At 40.4% G+C, this 13,800-nt stretch overlaps 1 protein-coding gene across 1 annotated transcript in view; it reads right to left on the bottom strand.

The window, feature by feature from the left end:
• The window catches only part of LOC126262972 (zwei Ig domain protein zig-8-like), a 392,864-nt gene that overhangs the window by 105,701 nt on the left and 273,363 nt on the right, over positions 1 to 13,800 (bottom strand). Inside the window, exons 5-6 of the mRNA XM_049959922.1 lie at positions 6,768 to 6,929; positions 2,825 to 2,959 (exon numbers count right to left, since the gene is read on the bottom strand). Of these exons, the coding sequence (XP_049815879.1) occupies positions 2,825 to 2,959; positions 6,768 to 6,929 (297 nt within the window). The remainder of the gene's footprint in view (positions 1 to 2,824; positions 2,960 to 6,767; positions 6,930 to 13,800) is intronic.

Genomic DNA, 13,800 nt, shown 5'->3' with positions numbered 1-13,800 from the left:
TTCCCCCACCCTCCCAACATTGGCCGGAGACAAGCAGCAGCCGGACTAGTGAACTGCCGACCCGTGTCTACGCCGTTAACACAACGCAAGCGTCTGGGTGCGGAGTCGTGTCGTGATCGGAAGCGTGTCCTTCTCATGGTTGTAGCCTCATTGCCTTCACTGATGAATTACGCTTCACCACTAATTTGGATGACCACGATTGGGGCGTGTGGTGGAGACCAAGCAAGACGTCTCATTCCTCCAATGTTGTGGAGAGGCATAGCGGTAGCATCGTGTTTGTGGTTAGCCATTGGGTGTGACTTCACGTCACGGATGACAGTGACTGAGGGAACCTGACGGCTTAATGGTACGTCACGCGCATCGTGCGTCCTCTTGTATTACCTCTGTTGCAACACACTCGTGGTGTCACTTCTCTACTTCACAATGCCAGTCCAAGCATAGCAGTGGCCTCATGAAACGTTTACATGATGTTGAGCTACTCGCATGGCCAGCTACAACAGCAGATCTTCCCCCGCTCAGAATAAACAAATGTAGGATCAGGCCGAATGTCAGTTTCGTTCCAGTGCAAGGATCCTCGATTTCAAGGACTAGACACGAGAGTTGTGGTTTATCTTGCCTCGGGAGAGGAAAGAGCGACTTCCCTGTCAATTCGGTGAACTCATTCATGCCAGAGGGTGATGCATCTCATACTGACAAGTGGGCTCATTGTGTCATGTTTTCTTGAAATGTAACTCCATTATCTAACAATTTAAAAAACACCACACACCCTCTCAACCTGTGAATTTTCATTTCGTTTCCCCATCCCCTTCTCGTTGCTTCATTTTCTTTTTCTGGCAGTGCAATCTAAATAATTCCATTTTCTCAGCTACAAAATCAACGATGCTTGGCGGCCTACAGGAATTCATGCAAGTACAACCCAGCGCCATCATTGCCATTGTGTCGTAATGGTTAGGCAGAGCTATGAACGTAATTTATGACGTGCATTCCAAGTCAATCGAGTAACGTTTTACATCAGTTCGATGCTTTGAGAAGCCTCTAGTCCGCTATATCGAACACCTGCTGTACACTCCTACTACAAGCAAGCAGCTGAAAGGAGGGTTAATTTTACTGACGTATTGACATGCTCGTATAGCATGTGAAGCTCACTCCGCCAAATACACCAGCTTGAAGCTTCTGCCAAGGGGGATGCTTGGAAAATGACGATACCTTTACGCCCTGGGACGTAATTTGAGGACCTGCTAGGCTACATCGACGTATCCTCCCGTTAGCAATGCGCGTTGGGCTTGTTAACACAATGTCTTCTCGAACAGAAACGTAAGGGTAGGTTTGGTTCACTGCAAGGTAATTCATTGAGACACGATTGTTTTCTGGCCACAACTGTAATTTCAGAACATTTATGTAGAACTTGATTCTTGTTTTCAACCAATGTTTCACCAGCAAGCTGATTCCCCTCTCCAAATGCACGAATTACTCTCGTTCGTATTGCTTTCTTGACGTTACTTAACTGCAAGCCTTGCTGAATTTAAAAATTTCCCGGCAGATTAGAACTGTATGCCGGACCGAGACTCGAACTCCGGACCTGTGTCTTTCCAGGGCAAGTGCTCTACCATCTGAGCTACCCAAGCACGACTCACGACCCGACGTTACAGCTTTAATTCCTCCAGTACCTGGTCTCCTACCTTCCAAACTTCACAAAAGCTCTCCTGTGAACCTTGCAGAACTAGCACTCCTGTAAGAAAGGTGATTATGCACAAAAGAATCTTTTTATTTTTTTAATCCTAAATTTGTCACAGGAAGAAGTATTTAATCAATACGGATGAAAGGGCTGAAAACAGTATGGAAATTGCTGTTGGTCCGTAGTTTCATCTACAATAGCCTCAGGGGTCAACAAATATAAACGAGAAAACGTTAACGTCCAAAATACTAAGCAAAATGATTCACGTAAACATGTGTTTAATCAGGAATTAACAATCTGAACAACATCAACGTCTAGATTCGATCCTTGGGAACGGTTACCTAGATACAGGGTTATTGGGCCCTTCACCAACGGACTTTACTAGAAATGGTGGGTGACGATGACGAAGGATACCAATAGGAAAAATTTTATACCGTCATCGTCTTCTCAAACCTCGCACTGATTGCTTCGCTTGCAGTGGAAAATGTTTTGCGCAAATGAAATTTAGACTCAAGCAGTTGCGGTATAGTACTGGGCGAAAAACTTCTACTTCATAGGAATAGAACAGAACGCGGAGCTAAATATAAAAAAGACGGATATGGGGGTGATTACACGCTACAGCAATATTTTTTATTTATTTTATATCTGAACACTCTAGTATGAATAAGTACTGGTATTGGAATATTACTCGTTCCGTAACTCCACGCCTTCCTCATGTTCGTCATAACTCCTACACTAAAAATTCTCTGAGGAGCTCTAATGTTCAAAATCGAGGCAGAAGCCTTTCTCAATATTTTTGCTCCATCAACAGCAGTTTATGTTATCTTTCACAATTCGTAAACTATATGTAGAAGTTTCAAATGTGTGTTTCTCACTAGTTTGTACCAAACATCTGAAAGAAACGAGGAAGCTAACCTACCTCCTCGTCCACTGAAGAATCTTACGGATCATATTTCAGGATGTATCTTACCACTTTTGGTTTTCATTTACGCTCCATTACTAGTCGTAGGAAACTTTGCATCCACCACAAATTAGCAGTTTTCACAAGAATTAGCAACAATCGCCAAAACAACAGTAGTGTAGGCCATTTACCAAGGAAGCTTTAACAGTATTATCTTTAGGAAAGAAGTAACAATTATTTGAACGTACATATTCTATGATGCAGACGAGAGAGATGGTGCTGCCTTCGCCGATGTGATACTCCCCGTTGCCTAGGATGAAGGCAGTCGGGTATATGACGTGCAGGTGGAAATACTGCGTGATCGTGCCTTTGCCAGTCGCCACCTGTTCAACAACAGGAAATCATTAATTATTGAACTGACAGAAGTTATGTAACTAGGACAGTGTATAAGTACATAGAAATGTACATCAAGACTAAAGCTAATCTGTACTCTCATGTGACTGTTTTTGTGGACTCGTACATAATGGTAGAGACATAACATTTGAAAATTCGGAAGGTGAGCCCCACATGAACAAATATGGGGCAGTGCTGTAGCTAAGAAGCTTCGTATTTTACACTGCGTCTAAGTAGTACAGGAGTTTGCATTTAGGCGATAGTGAAGTGAAATTTGAAAACAATTGGTAATAAAAAATTTAGTTTAGAGCCTCACAGTTAGTTAGTAGCACATGTGTTACAGTAATTTCCTCTGATTATCCTTATCCAAATGTCACCTGTATTTATGACTTTTACTTAATCAAAATCATTTACGAAGAATCTAAACTGATCACGAACACCTTGACCAGCCACTGCTAACGATTATCGCAACATTGTGTCAGTATTTACCATTTTCACCAAACAAACCATACTTACTTAGAAACAACACCATTTATTCAGATTACCAGTAGGTGTAATATTGTAAACCATTTATAAGTAGTCAGAAACAGCGACGTAGTAAGAAATAGTGTCTCTCTGAAAGAAAAAAAAATTAACTTAGCCGCCCATTTGTATTACAACAACTTTCCACTGTAATACAGAGTTATCTTCTACCGAATGACGTCTACATAAACGCTCTCTGATAGCAAAAAGCCATTAAAACTTTGTGATTGCTGAACTGCCCGATATCTACCTTAGATGTAGGTGATACATATTTAGTTCAGGAAACTGCAAGTATGACTTGCACCAATGTCTGCTTACATCCTAATCAAATTCAGTCAAAAATTTAACCATTCATCACCGTAGTAAATTTAGCAAAGAGATGAAATACGGAAGGCAGCAATGAAACAAGTTGTCACAGAGACAATGCCGAGTAGAATTCTTGGGTAACACAGATGATATTAAAATTTATTAAATAGAAGGAGAAAATATAAAAGTGCTGCAAATAAAAGAGCTAAAATGAGATACACGTTCCTAAAATATGAGACAGAGAAACAGAAAACTCCAACGCAGAAATGACTCCGTCAAGGGCTGTGTGGATACCAGCTAAGTGCCGCTTATAGAAGAAGTAAAGAAACAGTAAGGCGAAGTTGAAGCAGCTATAGGAACATTAGGAGCTCCAGTGGCAAACCAATGCTAGTAAGACAAGAGAAGGATGAAAATTACAAGGGCTCCTAGACGGGCTTTATAAAGGAAAGAAGCTTGAAGACAATGTTAGGGAAGGAGAAGAAGAAGTGGATGAAAATGAAATGAATAACGAGTTACTGCGAGAAGAATTTTACAGAGCACTTAATGACTTAACACGATACAGCGCACCTGGAAATGACATTTCCTGAGAATTATCAACACCCTTGGGATTACGAATCGTAATTAAATTATGAACAGCCGACCAGTTGCAATGGATAAAGAAATTCTTTACCTAGGTTTCGACAAATATAAATTTGTCTTCTTCAGAAGGTAACAATTTTACATTAGTAAGGACTAACGTACCATCGCCGTTATCTATGAGTCGGTTGTGAGCTCTGCAATATCCATGAGCTATTTTATATTAACGTGACAAACCCTAATTCTAGGGCTATATTTTATTTTTGACACATGGATCTATGCCGACAATTGTAATAACGGCGATGGTACAGTAGTCCTTACTAATGTAAAATTGTTACCTTCTGAAGAAGGCAACTTTATATTTGTCGAAACCTAGGTAAAGAATTTATTTATCCATTGCAACTGGTCGGCTGTTTATAATTTTATTACGTAAGACCGTTGCTGTTACGCAGCTGTGTTTAAAATATTACTAATCATGACAAAAAATGTGGTCTGGATGTATCAGAGGGGCGAAATGTTACATGACTTCAAAAATAGTGTAGTAATTCCAATTCAAAACAAGCGGGCACTCATAAGCACACAAAACATCTGCAAAGTAATAAAAACCATTACTTACAGAAGAGTGTAAACAGTGTTGGAAACCGACGTCCGGTAAGATCAACTTGACTTACAAAGATAGTAGGGGTACGTGAGGCAATACTGATCCTACAACTGTCTTTGGAGAACTACTGAAGGTCGGAAACTTGCATTTATATAATTTGTAAAAAAGAAGAAAGCATTTGTCTGGGTTCACTCAAGTCCACCGTTTGCAATTTATTGTTATTAGGGATAAAGTATACGGAGTGTAAAGCTTACCACAAATTATAAATAAATCAAACAGACCAAAGCCATGAAATGGTGGGGGAGGGGGGGTGGAGGAGAGGAGTGGGGAGTGTCAGCGTTAAAACAACTTATATTGACTACATGACTACAGTAAGCAGGTGAAGGGCATTGATATGAGTTCGTCTACAATCATGGAACCTGAAAAATGTTACTAAATGTATTATCGACAGCAGCATGATAAACGCATAAGGACTGCGCGGATGGAACTGAACGATAACAGTTACCTCAACCACGCTGCTTTTCACATGTTTGGGTACAAGTCCAGAGGGATACATATGCATGTAATCAAAGGTTGAAGATACTGCCGACGAAGTATCCTACCGGTAGCAAGCAACACTATGAGGTATCGTTCAAGTCTGACAGCTGTAGTCAACTGAAGGCCCTGCCAACAGAACTACTTCACAAACGCAATATTTATGAATATTGTTTTGGAGGAGGGGTTCAGGGGCAGTTTCAGACTGAGACGAACAGGAATGCCATTTGGAAAGAGGAAAAATACCACCTCGGGAAGCAATACATTTGCTGGGACGAGAACAAAAATATTCCCTGTGCATTTTAGTAGTCGTCAGAAATGTCCGACATAGAAGATCCCAAATGGGAAAATGTTATAGATTCACAAATGCACCAAACTTGTATTTACTGCTTCAGGCATCCTCTGCTCCGTGGGTTCTATTTGGCAACAACTGCACAATACCTACATGATTACATACTTGTAATACGTACGAGTACCTCAACATACACACACATCAGATTGCAGTGGTTGATAAAAATTGACTGGGCCACTGTTTCCACATGAATAACAATCCTGAATAACAAGAAATTGCTGATAAGTGATAAATACTTAGAAAGCGAAAAATGAATTGGGCCTTGAAAACTAAACACCACATAGTTTCAGTATGCATCACCGCCAGTGCAAGAACTTTACACATATTCGTAGAAATATCGAACACGGATGAATAGCAATTTTGTTGCGATAAATGACACAAACATAGACTTTGGCATGGCGTGACGCATCCTACGGGGAAAGGGTGATCTACACTGTCTCCACTTTTCGAAATTCGTAAGCCAATTATGAGGTACGGGTGAAAGAGGAGTCACACGATACGCCCAATCACGGCGTCTCGAAACTTATTCTGAAATAAGAAGATAATACAGGAGTACAGGACTTCTAATCAGCCAGAGGGAGACGAACACATTCTACATTGCCATATGGGGCGGGTGAAAATCTTGTCAGTAGGTTGGCATAATGAATGTTCGTTGACATAGTTCACCAATGGTTCGACTAGAACTTTGTATTCTTTGTTATCATTTGTTGGTGTTGGCGGTTCGTGTAAACAGCCCCGCCATCTGCTCTTGATGTGCATCCGTTATTCTTGTTTTATTTCGTAGTAATCATGATGTAGAAACTAAAGTGCAATATCTACTGTCATGTAGTGTAAAACATTTGCATAATTTTGTTATAGCGGTGAAATAAGACAAGTGTTACGGTGTTATTAAAAAAGTTGGAGATACCTGGCACTCGTAAGTACCATTGTCCCTCTTCTGGACGTACTTGATGTGGAGGCTCCAGTCCTCGCCGTTGTTGGAGTGCGACGCCTGGAAGCGGTCGTCGTTGGTGTACGTGAAGAGGCCGGACGTGAGAATGTGCCAGTCACGTTTCCTCACCCACGACACCTGGAAATATTCACTGGTTCGAATACAATGGCATTGCAAGTGCGCATCAACGTCACATTGTTTTGTGTAGGATACAGCTACCAAACCAACACCGACACAGCTGAAAGCATAAAAATAATTTGGTTCGGAGAGACCAGTTAAGATAGAGCACGATTACAAAGCTGTTTGAGTGGGCCATTTGACCTGGAGCAGGATGTTCTACGAAAATGTGATAATTGCCCTTTGCCTCAGCAGGAAATGCTACAGTGAAGTTACAAATATTGCTGTTAACACTATCATAAACTTAAATTCTGCAGATCTATTGTCTTTGTATAGAGAGACCATGGTGATAATGCAATCATTTTTTCAGAGCCATATGCTATTAGTACAGTGACAGCCTCGTTTCCCTTCCCACGTTTCTTTCTTCTGCGATTAAGCGTAATTAATGGACCCAAGAAGACAATATGTATTTTTAAAAGTGATGACCGCTTTCGGTGGTTTAACTATCATCTGGAGATGGCTGTGAAAGTAATTAAAACGTGAAGCCAATACGACGCCGTAATAATTTTCGTAAATTTCAGTAACAGTCAATAACAGAGAAACCGAGATTTGCCATATAATCTGCACTTGACGTCAAAATTAGCACATAAAACGTATACACAACACTGTCGCACTGAGAGACTTATTCGGACATTAAAATACATATTCAATGTATAAAACTTTTTCTAGCCTGTACAGCCTCTTTCTTCCAATTGCTGTTGCCGATAGCGTGGCTGTGCATAACGTATTTTACTTGAAGATTTTACAATAAGAATGTTCTGGGCGATGCAACAGTGTTGTACACTACTAATTGCATTTACAGTACTATTTGAGGCAATCTCTGTCTGCAGTTACTGACTGTAACAAAAATATCTGCACAGACGTGTCACTGAATTAAAAATAAATTACAGCGCCGTACAGGTTCCACGTTTCAACTACTGTCACATACAGCGTAAGCTAGGTATGGTAGTTGAACTCCTAAAACTGGTCATCAATGTGTAAACATTTGTAACGTTAAATACAACTGACGCAATACATAGAAATTTTTTGAAAATTCGGAAACTTTTTATATGAAGTTCTCAAAATTTTTATAATTTATTTGACTATCGGCTTAGGATGACTTTCCTCTGTTATGGAGATGTCTCATATATTCAACACAATGTGTAGTTTTATTAATTATTAGCTGGGGTACTTGGCTTCGCTCAGAGAGTTAATGTGAGATTGTGTGGTAGTTGAAATAAAAGGGTAAATTTATTTATTGGCAACATATTCTATTTACAATATTTCCTAAACCATAAGAGGTAAAAAAATTTTAATGAAAACATGTTGCAACTATTTATGATACTTGTTTATAAAAAAAAATTTCATTTTGTTCTCCGAGGTACAGACACAGAAATTTTTCGAATATCCTACTGGATAACAAGCTACGTACCTTGCAAGGTTCGCAGGAGAGCTTCCGTAAAGTTTGCAAGGTAGGAGACGAGGTACAGGCAGAAGTAAAGCTGTGTGGACGGAGCGTGAGTCGTGCTTGGGTAGCTCAAATGGTAGAGCACTTGCCCGCGAAAGGCAAAGGTCCCGAGTTCGAGTCTCGGTCCGGCACACAGTTTTCATATGCCAGGAAGTTATTCAATAGCTGTTAGGCGATCATCGTTGGTCCATTACACAGTTTTGAAGAGTTGAGATTTCTGAGTAGCATCATCGGAGATCCTATTTTAAGTCCAAGACAGTGTAATGGAATTCCCGGTACTTGCAAGGAGCTTAGAAATTCCGTAGGAAAGTTCACACTTTCTTCAACGTTTACGATCGTGTCGAACGATTTGTGTATTCTCTCTTCAACGCGAACTTTCTTTTGAATATTAAAGTTGATATCGTCGACAATGTTATTTTTAGTTGCTAAAATTGCCGTTTCAAATGGCCGGTCTGGACTTGTATAATTGTGAACAATGTTGGATATACTTGGTCCATGAATTCACTTTCAGCAGTGGCTGTGTTGCAGAAATCAGTGTTGAGTCTAATGTGGCAGGTCGTCTGGTCATTAGAATATGTTCCATCACCTGTTCGTAAAAGCAGTTCAGCAAATTATGGTGTTGTTTTGTCTTTCGACTGGTAAACTCTCATATTTTTTGTTAGTGGCAAATTTTTATGTGTGGCTAGAGTTGTGATTTTTTTTAGCAAGCAATGATTTGGTCTGCTGGAGTTACTAGGGGATAACTGAGAGTGTTTGTCGAAAATCTCCTGTGAGAGTATGGGTAGAGCGCCTATCATCACTTCAGAGTGTCCTCGCAGGTCTTGTAATGTTCTGTCAGCTGCTTTGAGTGATTTTTTATGTGCCATTGTAAATTCGCCCCAGAAGATAGTATTAGAAGTTCAGCCCTTCAAGATGCTTCGCGCTCTTCGTCTGTTCCGTTTTTAACTGATCTTTTTGTTTTTGCCGTTTTGCTTCAGAACTGGCAAGATCTCCTCCTCTTTTACGTTTGAGCGTTGTCTATAATATAAATCCAATCAACTGTTTGTTAAAAAATACACTAAGTAAAATTTATACACGTTTCACACTTCAATTTATATTCAGTAACTGTATCACTTTGACTACTCACATTTCACTGTTTGTTCGTACGGCATTCACTCACGGCTCTACTTTTTCGGTTCTTTACTTCCTCACTGGTAAGAAAGAGACGTCAGAATTCACGAGGCGTCTTGGTTTATATACCCCTACCAATGGGCAGCCCATCACAAGTGAATTCCAGAACATAGCAAAAAGGCTTCGAATGGTCCACAATGTTCCAGAACATTCGACAACATTAGAGAAAGTTCTTGAACGTTCCACAATGATCTGGGAACTTCTGGGAAGTTCTCAAACATTCTGGAATCCTCCCGAATGTTTCAGACTATTCCCGAACATCCAGAACATCTCGGATCATTGTGGAACATTCTGGAACATCCTGAAATGTTTCGGAATTTTCTCGGATACTCTGGAATGTTCTCGAATAATCTCGAATGTTCTGGAAATTTCCAGAGGGCGAAACGTCCCAGACTTTATATCTTTTCCGTTAGGTAAAAACGGAAACTTTCTTCATAGATGGGGAACTGAGGGCTACCACGCTATATAATTCCATTGATCGTACCGGAACTCGTTTCTGCGTTTTAGAGGAACGCACATTGTACACTTACTTTTGTAATATATATTTATAAATTCTGAATTTAGGTCCAATATTAGCACTTCACTCCTTGTGGTTATATAAAAGATGTTTTGCTTGTAATGTGTATTAAGTTGAGTCACTTTCCTTGGTATGTCTCGCAGTGTAACTCTCTTTGGGAGCCTCGCACTATTACAACTTATGATTATGTATTTTACTCTTTCTCCCATTCTCCATGAACATTCTCAAACCGAGAAGCGTGGTTGATGCCGTACCCACGTGTACTTGTGCGTGTGTGTGTACCCTTGCTTTCTAACGTATGTTGTGAGGATAATGAAAGACTCAATATATGTCAAAACCTCATCGAGACTGCTCGCATTAAGGAAGGGTTATATGTTCTGGTCTATTAAAGCAAGACTGATCTCAGATTTCGAATTGTGTTATGGCTCTAGAAGTTCACTGAAATCAAAAGTAAGCGAACATTTTGATGTACGAGATTATAATCAAAAGAAACTGTAAATGTGAATAAATCTGAAATATCTTCGTCTACAGAACAGATTCGAACTGAACTCAAATGCGTGAGCGTTCGATCCTGTAACCGCTGTTCACACCGTTTATGCATCTCGTTCTCCATGAGGATGCATAGGAGCTCCGCCGTCGTTTCGACGGAACTCAGCGAAACCCCTGAAGCAGTTTGCTGCCGAATCCGTTTTGTGGACGTAGGTCACAACGTGGGGACGCAGATCAAGGTCGACAGTAGTTGAATACGCATACAATGGCCCCTACCCCTCACACCTCTCCCAAAAGAGAACCTCTGTGAATCAGACTGTTAGAGAATTCTATGGTACTCCCAACAGTTTTGCTTCATTAAACAAAAATACACAACACAGAAAATGACGATCCTTTTAAACAGAAGATATTGAGAACTACGTAGCAGAACCACACCCCCTATAGTTCTACGAGGATAATCGTTGCAAGAGAGACGAGGCATTCTCTGAATAGTACTCTGGAGATACCAAAGTCATATGATGACTTCTCAGGCGTTGCTTGCGCTGCCATACTCTGCCAATGGATGTATGCGTCTTCTCTTGTGTGTGACACCGACTAAAACTGAATTCATTATGTTTCCAAGGCAACAAAACGAATTTAAAATTACTTTTTTTACCCTTCTACTATGAGTGTAGCACAGAAAAGACACTACTATACAGCGAGTGACGTCACGTGATTCAGGCGAACAGGTGTACATCGTGGACGACATTTGTACAGCGTTGTATGTTGTTGCTTTGAATCACATGCTAAATTACTGTCCAAGTATTAAGAGCGATGAGCGACTGCCTTGATCCATTTTACAAACCACTGACCCGTGAAGTTACAAAAACGTAAGGCATGATTTTTTCACTTGCAAAGGCTCTGTGGTATTAAATTACTTCTTAAACATTTTCTGACGTCTATAAATTCATAAAATTTAAGTTTTCATACTAGAGTTACGATAGAGGAGAAGTAATACAGGCATGGTTTTAGTTTTGAAGTTAAAGAAACGTCCTTTTGGAATAATTCTAAATTTATTACCTTCCTAAAAACTATAACAAGTTAACTGAAAAATGTAAGGCAAAACACTGATTAATATTTTATATTCTAAGACTAAAATTTAGGAAAATAATTGTAAAAATGGTTTGAAAATACTGGGTTCCCCCAACCCCCACCAAAAAAATAATTAAATTTTTTTAACGAAGTTGGATAAAACCGTAGAAAGTGGTAGACTAGTATAACAGAGCGACCTGCGTGTTGACGGATTTTAAATGAATAACAAATAAAGAATTATCGAAAGAAGTCGCAAGCATAAGTTATTGTTTCAGCCTTGGCATATAACATATTTAACCCACTGTTCTCCTACAGTCGTAGGTTCGAATCCTGCCTTGGGAATGGATATGTTTGATGTCCTTCGGTTAGTTAGGTTTAAGTTGTTCTAAGTCTAGGGGACTGATGACCTCAGATGTTATATCCAATAGTGCTCAGAGCCATTTGAACCACTGTTCTCCGCAAGTGTCTTCGCACAACTTTTCTTTACAAAACACGCAGATTGCATGTTTAGAGTCTGATGCATCCACATCTTGAAAATCGGTTATTAGCTCTGTCACAATGGGAAAAGTAGGAAGAATCCTATGAGTTTGATGAAGATTCTGATCGTTTCGTGATTGCATTATCTTTTTCTGAAGGCCCGAGCCGGCCTCCAACTCTTGAAATACTCAACGAAATATTCTGAACAGAACTATTTTCAAGGGACTTGGAAAACGATACTTACATGGTGTTCCGCTTACGAGGCCAGCATTTACTGCCTTGTTTACCCGACTGATGGTTCTGTTCTTAATATTTGGATCAGGAAGTACGTCGGACAGAGGAAGCGCATACTAAGCAAGGTGGCCAGTATCACATGTTACCTACAGACGTGGACGATTAAAGACGTGCTTCTACAAGTAGCTTAGGGTTCTACTTTCGTGATATCACTGTGAAATTATTTTGAACTAACCATAGAGATTCGAAAAGAAAACGATTTCAGATACCTGCCAAAGGCTTGTGGACCATAATGAACACCGATTGTCAGAGTAACCTACACAGTGCGGCCATACTGTCTGAAGAACAGGATCCATTCTTCACTGCTAACGTCTGTCAACAAGCGGCAATGTTCACAGTCCTTGTTGCCATTCTGCAGAACCACCCGTACCCCTCTGTGTGACGAGCACACATGTTTACATGTGTGACTGTTTTTACACCTTCTGTCGAGCGTGGTGGAGCAGTGGTTAGTATACTGGACTCGCTTTCGGTTTGACGACGGTTGAAACCCGGGCCCGGGCATCCCGAATACAATTATCCGTTCAAAATGGTTCAAATGGCTCTGAGCACTATGGGACTCAACTGCTGTGGTTATCAGTCCCCTAGAACTTAGAACTACTTAAACCTAACTAACCTAAGGACATCACACACATCCATGCCCGAGGCAGGATTCGAACCTGCGACCGTAGCAGTCGCACGGTTCCGGACTGCGCGCCTAGAACCGCGAGACCACCGCGGCCGGCTACAATTTTCCGTCATCTCCCCTAATCGCTCTAGGTGAATGCCAGGATGGTTCCTTTGAAAAGGCATGGACGATTTCCTTCCCCATCCTTGACACAATCCAGCTCGTGCTCCGTCTCTACTGACCTCGATGTCGACGGGACGTTATACTCAATCATCAATCCCTCCTATTACATCTCCTCATCTTCAATTTTTCTTCACTTCTTAGGTTTGCCATTAGCAATTTTTGAAGCTGTTAAGTCGAGGGATGAGCAAGAGTGGAGAACTGGGTTACACTTACTGCCCATGTAATCAAGCAAAGCTACCAACTATACGTCTCCAAAACTACGACACTTTCCGGGTGCTTAGTACCAACTAAGTTAAATTGATGGTGTTACTGTCCATGATTTACTTTTTTACAGTATCCTGGCATTCAGGAGTAGAGTTGTAGAAATTCATTGTGTGGGCTACTATTAATTTTTGCACAGTAACAGTAAAACTGAAAATGTTGTAGTAGGTTTTATGCTTTCAATCACAACTAAACTACAAAAGCATTGTTTTTCTTTGTTTAAATCCATCGCAAGTCGAGCAATGAACGTGCAGATGACGATATGCATAACGACCAACAACAAAAAAATTTAAAAATTAAGAAAAAGACAAAGAAAATA

The sequence above is a fragment of the Schistocerca nitens genome, chromosome 6 (genome assembly GCF_023898315.1).
Source record: "Schistocerca nitens isolate TAMUIC-IGC-003100 chromosome 6, iqSchNite1.1, whole genome shotgun sequence".
Lineage (NCBI taxonomy): Eukaryota > Metazoa > Arthropoda > Insecta > Orthoptera > Acrididae > Schistocerca > Schistocerca nitens.
This window is presented reverse-complemented; position numbering and strand designations above follow the sequence as displayed.